The sequence below is a fragment of the Macaca nemestrina genome, chromosome X (genome assembly GCF_043159975.1).
Source record: "Macaca nemestrina isolate mMacNem1 chromosome X, mMacNem.hap1, whole genome shotgun sequence".
Classification (NCBI taxonomy): domain Eukaryota; kingdom Metazoa; phylum Chordata; class Mammalia; order Primates; family Cercopithecidae; genus Macaca; species Macaca nemestrina.
In genome coordinates this window covers 111,026,861-111,037,518 of record NC_092145.1, presented here as the reverse complement: position 1 = coordinate 111,037,518, position 10,658 = coordinate 111,026,861, and the positions used below count along the sequence as shown (strand labels likewise).

The window sequence follows — 10,658 nt, the reverse complement described above, 5'->3', positions numbered from 1 at the left end:
CACTCTGGCTGTCCCGTTTCCCTAATACCGTCACTTCTCCTTCTGTGATTCTGATTCTAAAAAGGATAGATACCGTTTTAGTATTTCTTTACAGGTCCTAGAGATTGTATTCATTTTTCTTTCAGTCTCTTTCTGTGACTTGTTCACATTGAACAATTTCCTTGTGGGGTAGGTTGCTATTGCTGTTTTTGCAGGTGGTCTACCTGTCTTTCCAGGCAGTCACCGTGGTTCTTGTCCCCATGGTGGGGCCAGGGCAAGAGAGGACCCTGGGTGTGTGTGTGTGTGTGTGTGTGTGTGTGTGTGTGTGTGTGTGTCGGGGTCGGTTCAGTTGAAAATCGAGTGAGTTTTGAGGGGAGCACTACTTGAGGTATTTGAGTCCCAGAAGCATAGGAAACAGCAAAGGGAGGTTGGAGTCCATTATCCTCAGTGTGGATGGGAATCAGGGGTTTGGGGCATGGGGTTGGGAACGGCAGCCCGCCCAGGCCCACAGCCGCGCATGCTCTCTGGGCTCCCTTCTCAGTGCGCATGTTCACTGGGCATCTTCCGCCCAGCCCGTTAGCCCACGTGAAGAACGCCAGGGAGCTGTGAGGCTGTGCGGTCTCGTTCTTGCCGTCCGGACTCTTTTTCCCCTACTGAGATTCGTCTGGTAGGTCTGCAGGCCAGTCATAACGGGGGCTGAAGTGTGAGTGGGGGTGAAGAGGGCCTCGGGTGGGTCCGGTGGATCCCGCTTCCTGGTCTGTGGCCTCTGAGGGAGAAGGACCTCGAGGTCATCCTCCTTCTCTTCTCAGGCTACCAGGCCACCATCGACTTTGTGGTCGTGAGGGGGCCTGGATTGGGAGGAAGGTGGTCCGCAGAGGGAAGGCGGTCAGGGGCTCAGGTGATGATGGGGTGAGTGCTGTTTGGGGGATGGACGTCCCGAGGTGCCGAGAACCCCCGACGACACAGGGCAGATCCTGAATGGGGTGCCCGGTGGGGGTGAGGCAGTCGGTAAAGAAGGAACCTGGTACCTGGGAAGGCTACGGCCTGGTGAGCGCCCCCCAGCGGTGTGGAGTGTGGAGCGCCTGAGTGAGAAGCACTGCAAGGTCTCACGTCCGCCATGGAAGGTCCGGGAAAAGTGGGAAGGAGTGGGCGAGGCAGTGCGGTGCAACCAAACTTAATGTGAGAGGGGGTGAATGGCTCTAGGAAGCGGGAGTTGCCCAAAGCAGCCATCACGGGAATTGTGATTCACTAATGTTTTCGTGGGGCGTCCGCTTGTGAAACTAAACCTCATTAGAAATGACCTCTATCTGCGTGGCACAGTGGTGCTCGCCTGTAGTCCGAGTTACTCGGGATACAGAGGCGGGAGGATCCCTTGAGCAGGAGGTCGAGGCTGCAGTGAGCTGTGATCGCGCCGCTGCACTCCAGCCTGAGCAACACAGCGAGACCCCGCGTCCAAAAGAAATTTAGAAAAAAATGTCCTCTGCCTCTTGCCACACGACTTAAAATGACTGCTCTGCCAGCTTGGCCAGCATAAATGGCTTTGTAGGCACTTAGAAAACGTACACACGTATGCTTCACTCTGGGACTTATTTTGAGAGTATTTTCAAAATTAAAATGACAAGTTAACGTTGATCCATGGAAGAGATCGAATATAGCAGCCCTCTGGAGCGCATGTTCCCAATCACGGTTGTCTGTTTTCAGTGTGAAATATGAGTTGGCGAGGACGATCAACCTACCGGCGTAGACCAAGACGCTATGTAGAGCCTCCTGAAATGATTGGGCCTATGCTGGTGAGCGCTTAAATATTAATTCGAGGTTTTCTATTAGCAGAAATTAATTTTTGCAATAGTGTTGTTGCGTTAGTATGGAAATGCTGAGAAACGTCTTTCCTGCTGATAAAACATGATTATGGCGTCTCATGAGGGAAACATTGATTCTGGAGGATTTTTCGTTTTTCCTCTCGTGTTCTTCACCTCTTGCCCATGACTTCTTTCTCATGCTTTGTTTGTTAATGACAGATCGTACACATGTATTCCAACACAGAGTATAATAGCTTCCAAAGTCCTTGTGCGTCACTTTTCTCACAGTAACCTCCCTGTGGGTAGAGTAACGTTCTTGGCCATAGAAAATAGAGTTGGAGAAATGTCTTTAGGCTTAGTTATGATCAGAAATAGCTATGTATTCTGTGTATATATGTAAAATTTTGTATGAATAGCAAAACTTGTTTTTTTTTTCTTTATTTGCATACCCACACATATTCCCCAGCCCGAGCAGTTCAGTGATGAAGAAGTGGAACCACCAAAACCTGAAGAAGGGGAACCAGCAACTCAAAGTCAGGATCCTGCACCTGCTCAGGAGGGAGAGGATGAGGGAGCATCTGCAGGTCAAGGTGATGGAAAGGGAAGAAGAATGCCCGCTTGTGTGCCCGTGTGTGTGCGTGTGCGTGTGTGCATGTGTGTGTGTGTTATGCATTGTCACATAGCAGGAACAGGAGGAAAGAAATCAGTGGAAAGAATGCCTGAATTTGACTGGAAAAGTCAGGAGGCTATGTAGTTTGCAGCTTAGCTTAGGTAAATCCCTCACTATGATAAAATTTCTCAACTTTATAAATGAGAGAATAGAGGTGCAGGGATTGTGTTTTATCCCAGAACCCTTGACTGGTGAATACACAATTTATACTTTTTTCCACGGTTTGTGTCTTCCTATCATCTGTGTTGCTATACAGAAGGAAATGATTTTGCTGAAAATGCTTAAAAGTCAAATGCTTTCCTGTAAGGTAGCTTAGTACTGGCCGAAGAAGAGACCCAGTTCAGAGGAGCAGGAGCAGCTCCAAAAACCGAGTCACTGAATGTTGGCCACCGTTGCCTTCGATTGATATTTTTATATGGTACGTTCGATAAAAGCTGGATAAACAAGGGTACTGCCATACAGGTAGCTGCTTTAGTGATTTTCTAAGTGGCTTTTAGGAGGTGATTAAATCCTTTTATGGTTGGAAAAGCAGAAAAGGAGTTATCCTGGGATTAACATGAGATGGAAATATTTTCTCCGAGATAAAATGTTTTGAAAGGAAACGTTTATGTAACCGAGGTCATGGATTATTCCAGGGATTCATTGTTAAAAGTTTCTAGAATATGACTGATAACAATGCCCATTACTTGCTGTCCACCCACTCCCTTATTCTCAGTGCGGGACAGTATATTTTGTGTGATTCACAAACAATGTTATATTTGGTGCTTTGTTCTTCACGGGGTTCATTTGTGGGATAAAACATTTGGGACCTTCGGACCTAAATATAACTTTGTTTGAAGAAAGTTAAGTTTCTGTTTACCCCAGTAGGTAATGGGTGTCGTGACTGTAAGATTTTCCATAGTCCTCAAATCCATTCAGCTAATCAATTCTTCAGAAATTGACATTGTAATTGTAACTGAAATCCTATCCATGTTGTAGACTTCAGATATCTTAGGTGATGCACACTGCTCTTGGTAGTCTACGGCTGAATATAAGCGTTATGCATGTCCTGTGGTTTATCCTCAGATTGTCATTTAGGAGAAAGGTCTCAAGCTGGGCTGAAGGCCGTGCACTCATAGTCCCAGCTACTTGGGAGGATGAGGTGAGAGGATCGCTTGAGCCCTGGCGTTCAAGCCCAGCCTGGGAAACACAGCAAGACCTCATTGCTAATAAACAAACAAAGAAGTAAATAAATAAAGGTTTCATGGTATAGGAAAACACAGACTCATAGTTTGTGCCTAGTGGCTGGTAATGTTGCAGACATAACTCCTTAGTGAACCGTACCACTTAAAAATAGTTAAGACGGCAAATTTGATGATATGTGTGTTTTTTACCACAATTAAAAGAAAACCTCCTCTCTTCCTAAAGTTCAGTGTAGTTGTCATGTATTCTTTAAAAGTTTTACTGTGTCTATATTCAAGACGAAACATTTATAGAAAATTTGCAAGAATAGTACAATGAACTCATATACTTTTCACCTAGATTCACCAGTTGTTAATAGCTTTTGCTCCGTAGGTTTCATATCTCTTCCCTCCCTCTCTTACCCGGCTGCCCCCACACTCGCACACACCCACACGCGGATATATGTTTACTGTTATTAATGCTGACTTGTTTAGATAAAGTTTCAGGTATCATGGTCCTTTCCCCTATGTACTCGAGGGTGTGTATATCGTCAGCACAAAGAGAAAGTCATTTCTTGGATCATCACTGCAGAAAGATCAAAATCAGGAAATTTAACAATGAGAAAATGCAGTCATTTAATACACAGTGGATACTCAAATTTTGCCAGCTCCCCAGACAACTTCTTTCTTCCTTTCGTTATTCTTTGTTGAGACGGAGTCTCCCTCTGTTGCCCAGGTTGGAGTGCAGTAGTGCGATCTTGGCTCACTGCAACCTACACCTCCCAGGTTCTAGGGATTCTCACGCCTCAGCCTGCCGTGTAGCTGGGCCTACAGGCGCCGGCCACTGCGGTCTTGAACTTCTGACCTCACCTGATCTGCCCACCTTGGCATCCCAAAGTGTTTGGATTGCAGGCGTGAGACCCCACGCCCGGCCCAGATAATGTTATTGATAGGATTTCTTTTTCTGATCCAGAGTCCGGTTCAGGATCACGTCTTACCTGTGCTTTTCAGGTGTTTTTAGTTTCCTTTAATCTAGAATGTTTCCTTAATTTTTCTTTGTCATTCATGATACAGACATTTTTGAAGAGGATAGACCAGTTGGTTTGCAGAATGTTCTGCAGTTTGGGCTTTTTCGTGTATTTTTTAAAGACCTTTTTTCGACTCAGCGTTGATTGGTGGCTACTCAGGCCATAGGAGAGTCTGAGTGCTAGGAGTGTAAGTGCTGTGAGAGACAGGATTTCAGCCTTGAGTCATTTGATGAGGTAAGGACAATCAGAAGAAGAATAACAGAGAAGAGCAAAGGAGGCCACAACGTTGTCTGAGGGCAGTCTTCGGAAAGGAAGAGGGTAATATTTGGAACACCTTGTTTTCCTGTTTTCTGCTAACAGACTCCTGAAATAATGTTCCTGGGATTCTTGTCAACACATCTATTATTACAGTAGCTAAAGCTTTGATAAAATAACACCGAGAGCATGAGTATTATTTTCTTATTGACATTTTATATTTTACTGCTTAAATTGATACGTATTTTTTATTTTTAAGGGCCAGAGCCTGAAGCTGAGAGCCAGGAAGAGGTTCGCCCGACGCCCGATTATGAGCGTGAAGATGGTCCTGATGTCCAGGAGATGAGCCTGCCAAATCCAGAGGAGGTGAAAAGGCCTGAATAAGGTAGGCAATCCATTAGACATGCAGATCGTAGGGTGTCTGTTTCCACAGTATTGTATAATAATAATAATAGTTATTTTTTGAGACAGAGTCTCGCTCTGTCGATCAAGCTGGAGTGCAGTGGTACCACCTCGGTCACTGGAACTTCAGCCTCCCGGGTTCAAGTCATTCTCCCGCGTGTGCCTCCCGAGTAGCCAGGCTTACAGACGTGCTCCACCGTTCCCTGCTAATTTTTGTATGTTTAGTATTGATGGGGTTTCGTTGCGTTGCACAGGTTGGTCCCGAACTCCTGGCCTCGGGTTATCCACGTGCCTCGCCTTTGAAATTTCCGGGATTACAGGCGAGAGCCACGGAGCCCGACCCAGCATTATATTTTTAATAGCAGAGAGGTAACAGTACTGCCTCTGTAATACTAGAGTTCTCATATAGAAAGGTTATTTGAAACGTAGTTCAGGCCCCAGCACCCGACTGATAGGCTGTCAGATATAGAAACAAACTGAGTCAAAGCCATGTTGAATGAAGATTTGAGTCTAAATCCTTGAACCAATAGCTCATAATTTTCAGATGCTTTTGTAATGATCTGCTTTTAACAAATACATAACACATTTGTAACACCCATCACTTGGTGTGAAAAATGCCGAAGCACTGATGCGGGTTCTAATACCAGCTCTTACAGCCTTGGCGAGATGCTGAGTGAGTCCTTTCACTTCTAAACCTGTCTTTGGTTCTTATGAAAATAGTGAGTTGAAGTCAGAGATTTTAAAACCATTTTCCCTTCTGGTTCTTTCATACTCTGATCCTGTTGTATAGAATGCATGGGATACAGAGATCATCTGCTTCACATGATGTGTTGATCCCAAATCATGAAACCCTGCCTGAGTCATCTGAAAATCTCTAAATTGAGATTTCATTGCTACTAAGAAAGTGAGCGGTCACTCTGCTTCATCTTAGTTTTTCCGTGTGGAGAGCTGAATATATATGGTAGCATCTTGTCAAATTGTGAATTCTCCCTCCTCTTTGTTTGTTTGAGACAGAGTCTCAGTCTGTCACCCAGGCTGGAGTACAGTGGTGTGATTTCAGCTCACTGCAACCTCTGGCTCCCTGGCTAAAGCAGTCCTCCCACCTCAGCCTCCTGAGTGGCTGAAAGTATATGCACAAGCCACCGTGCCTAAGTTTTTTTTTTTTTTTTTCTGTTAAATTAAAAAAAAATTTTTTTTTGTCGAGATGAGGTCTCACTATGTTGCCCAGGCTGGGATTCTCTGGCTTTTAATGAACAATTGCTTTTAAAATCTTTCCTCACGGAAACCTTGAGTGATGAAATTATCAACTGGCGAGAGACCGGTTAGTTCCTATCCTCTGTGGCATGTAGGTCAGTGATGCTCAGCATGGGTGTGAGTAAGATGCCTGTGCTATGCACGCTCCCTGCCACACTGTCAGTCTTCATGAGCCAGTATTTCTTTTTTTTTTTTTTTTTTTTTTGAGACGGAGTCATGCTCTGTCACCCAGGCTGGAGTGCAGTGGCCGGATCTCAGCTCACTGCAAGCTCCGCCTCCCGGGTACACGCCATTCTCCTGCCTCAGCCTCCCAAGTAGCTGGGACTACAGGCGCCCGCCACTTCGCCCGGCTAGTTTTTTGTATTTTTTAGTAGAGACAGGGTTTCACCGTGTTAGCCAGGATGGTCTCGATCTCCTGACCTCATGATCCGCCCGTCTCGGCCTCCCAAAGTGCTGGGATTACAGGCTTGAGCCACCGCGCCCGGCCGAGCCAGTATTTCTAATAAGACTGTTGACACATATGTGATATAATCATCTCACCATATCAAATGTTACATGTAAGTTTCAGCTTTAGAGACATGGATTGATCAGATTTAAAGTTGAAAGACCATGACTTTAGGACTTCCTGACTAATCAACTGAAGTATGTTTTACACTTGTGTTTTCCAAATTCCTGACTGTGAATTGTAAGTGCTTTTGAATTGAAAGGAAGCACTGGATGTTTAGGGAAGAAATTACCTTTAAATTCTACAGGTCCGTCCTCAAAGTGTATTGAGGTTTAATTGGATGTAAGACACAGGATCACCCTTTGGGTTTTGTTTCTAGTCCATTTAACAAAATCCAAACTGTAGTGTGTTTTGTATGCCTTTAGGGTCATTTAAATAATCTGTTGCTAAGTCACGTTGCTAATTGTTATGTTTCTGTTACAGGTGAAAAGCAATGACAGTGTTAAAAGAAGACACGCTGAAATGATGCAGGCTGCTCCTATGTTGGAAATTTGTTCATTAAAATTCTCCCAATAAAGCTTTACAGCCCTCTGCAAAGAAGTCTTGCGCATCTTTTGTGAACTTTATTTCTAGCTTTTTGATGCTGTGAGACATGTATCATTCTTTGAAATGTTATATTCCAACTGTTTGAGCTGGTATGTAGACACATCATTCTTTTTTCTTTCTTTCATTTTTCCCTTTGGCGACAGAGTCTCGCTGTGTCACCCAGGCTGGAGTGCAGTGGCGCGATCTCTGCTCACTGCCACCCCCGCCTCCCGGATTCAAGCAATTCTCTGCCTTAGCCTCCCAAGTAGCTGGGATTACAGGCGCCCACCAGCACTCCCGGCTAAGTTTTGTATTTTTAGTAGAGATGGGGTTTCACCATCTTGGCTAGGGTGCTCTTGAATTCCTGACCTCGTGATTCACCCGCCTCGGCCTTCCAAAGTGTTGGGATTACAAGCGTGAGCCACCATGCCCGGCGGAGACATAATTCTTATATATTGGTTTTCTATCCAGCAGCCTTGTGAAATATGCTTATGAACTCTAAAAGTTTATTTCTAGATCATTTTCAGTCTTCAACATACAGAAACATATCATCCTTCAATAAGAGCAATTTTATTTCTGCCATTTATTTTTCTTTGTCCTTTTGTATTGTTTGTAGAGACGGGGTTTTGCCATGTTTCCCGTGCTGTTCTTGGACTCCTGAGTGCAAGTGATGCACCCGCCTTGCCTCCCACAGTGCTGGGATTACAGGCATGGGCCTCCGCACCAGGACTGTTGCTGCCGTTGTAAAGACTTTTATTTCCTTTTCTGATTTTATGGCATTGCGCAGACCCACCTGTTCCATGGTGATAGTGGACATCCTTGTCTTATCCCTGATGAGAAACGGAAAACTTTCAACATTTCACTGTCATAGTTACTGTCCTTTTTTTGTAGACGGACTTCTTCAGAGTAAGTCATTCCATTCTGTTCTAAATATGCTGAGCGTATTCATTTGAATCTATGTTGAGTTTCATCAAACAGTGCATCTATTTCGACCACAGCATTTTTTCCCATTCATCTGTTAATATAGTGAATTCGATTGATAAAATTGGATGTTTTTATGTTCAATTTTTAAAACTTGAGACAGGGTCTCACTCTGTCATCCAGGCTGGGGTGCAGTGGTGTTATCAGAGCTCACTGCAGCCTTGACCTCCTGGGCTGAAGCGATCCTCCCACCTCAGCCTCCTGAGTAGCTGTGAGTCTAGGTACATGCCACCATGCCCAGGTAATTTTTTGATGGCTTTTTCTTTGTTTTTTGTAGTTTTGAGATTTTCTGATGTTGCTCAGGCAGCTCTCGATGGAAGTCCTCAGCTCAGGTGTTCTGGCCAGCACAGCCTCCCAAAATACTAGGATTACAGGCGTGAGACTTGGCCTGATCAGGTTTTTCTTATACAGGGGTCTTATCTATATAAAGACTAAACTTACCTGTACCTTTGTGCAGGTGGGCAAAGACTTGCATGATGAAATTTATCATTCTGTTGATTTAAAGACAACTATCCTTGACTTACCAGTGTGTAAGTCCATGAGAGCATAATTATGTTGAAAGCATATATTGTTGGGTGTTGGGAACCCTGCAGTTTCTGCTGCTGTGGGGGCATGTCCGTGGAGGTACCTTTCGTCTGCTTTCTCAACTCCAAACATCTTAGGACCATGGGTTGTGACTGGTAGGACTATGTATCTTGCTAGTTTCAAGATGGAGTTGATTTTCACATGGTGCCACTCTGGCTGTCCCGTTTCCCTAATACCGTCACTTCTCCTTCTGTGATTCTGATTCTAAAAAGGATAGATACCGTTTTAGTATTTCTTTACAGGTCCTAGAGATTGTATTCATTTTTCTTTCAGTCTCTTTCTGTGACTTGTTCACATTGAACAATTTCCTTGTGGGGTAGGTTGCTATTGCTGTTTTTGCAGGTGGTCTACCTGTCTTTCCAGGCAGTCACCGTGGTTCTTGTCCCCATGGTGGGGCCAGGGCAAGAGAGGACCCTGGGGGTGTGTGTGTGTGTGTGTGTGTGTGTGTGTGTGTGTGTGTGTGTCGGGGTCGGTTCAGTTGAAAATCGAGTGAGTTTTGAGGGGAGCACTACTTAAGGTATTTGAGTCCCAGAAGCATAGGAAACAGCAAAGGGAGGTTGGAGTCCATTATCCTCAGTGTGGATGGGAATCAGGGGTTTGGGGCATGGGGTTGGGAACGGCAGCCCGCCCAGGCCCACAGCCGCGCATGCTCTCTGGGCTCCCTTCTCAGTGCGCATGTTCACTGGGCGTCTTCCGCCCAGCCCGTTAGCCCACGTGAAGAACGCCAGGGAGCTGTGAGGCTGTGCGGTCTCGTTCTTGCCGTCCGGACTCTTTTTCCCCTACTGAGATTCGTCTGGTAGGTCTGCAGGCCAGTCATAACGGGGGCTGAAGTGTGAGTGAGGGTGAAGAGGGCCTCGGGTGGGTCCGGTGGATCCCGCTTCATGGTCTGTGGCCTCTGAGGGAGAAGGACCTCGAGGTCATCCTCCTTCTCTTCTCAGGCTACCAGGCCACCATCGACTTTGTGGTCGTGAGGGGGCCTGGACAGGGAGGAAGGTGGTCCGCAGAGGGAAGGCAGTCAGGGGCTCAGGTGATGATGGGGTGAGTGCTGTTTGGGGGATGGACGTCCCGAGGTGCCGAGAACCCCCGACGACACAGGGCAGATCCTGAATGGGGTGCCCGGTGGGGGTGAGGCAGTCGGTAAAGAAGGAACCTGGTACCTGGGAAGGCTACGGCCTGGTGAGCGCCCCCCAGCGGTGTGGAGTGTGGAGCGCCTGAGTGAGAAGCACTGCAAGGTCTCACGTCCGCCATGGAAGGTCCGGGAAAAGTGGGAAGGAGTGGGCGAGGCAGTGCGGTGCAACCAAACTTAATGTGAGAGGGGGTGAATGGCTCTAGCAAGCGGGAGTTGCCCAAAGCAGCCATCACGGGAATTGTGATTCACTAGTGTTTTCGTGGGGAGTCCGCTTGTGAAACTAAACCTCATCAGAAATGATCTCTATCTGCGGGGCATAGTGGTGCTGGCCTATAGTCCGAGTTACTCGGGACACAGAGGCGGGAGGATCCCTTGAGCAGGCGGTC

At 46.2% G+C, this 10,658-nt stretch overlaps 1 protein-coding gene across 1 annotated transcript; it reads left to right on the top strand.

Moving 5' to 3' along the window:
- Nucleotides 1-571: 571 nt before the first annotated feature.
- On the top strand, nt 572-7,592 carry LOC139360623 (G antigen 10-like). The gene is made up of 5 exons (XM_071088408.1): nt 572-646; nt 1,681-1,769; nt 2,245-2,368; nt 5,151-5,276; nt 7,476-7,592. Exons 2-4 carry the CDS (start codon nt 1,689-1,691, stop codon nt 5,273-5,275), a joined length of 330 nt encoding a protein of 109 aa, XP_070944509.1. The 5' UTR covers nt 572-646; nt 1,681-1,688; the 3' UTR covers nt 5,276; nt 7,476-7,592.
- Nucleotides 7,593-10,658: the final 3,066 nt, after the last annotated feature.

Bases quoted from the DNA above. Each gene is read 5' to 3' on its own strand.
- LOC139360623 (XM_071088408.1), top strand. From the start codon at position 1,689: ATGAGTTGGCGAGGACGATCAACCTACCGGCGTAGACCAAGACGCTAT. The intron at 1,770-2,244 runs GTGAGCGCTTAA...CATATTCCCCAG, and splicing joins AAATGATTGGGCCTATGCTG to CCCGAGCAGTTCAGTGATGA. The intron at 2,369-5,150 runs GTGATGGAAAGG...TTTATTTTTAAG, and splicing joins GGGAGCATCTGCAGGTCAAG to GGCCAGAGCCTGAAGCTGAG.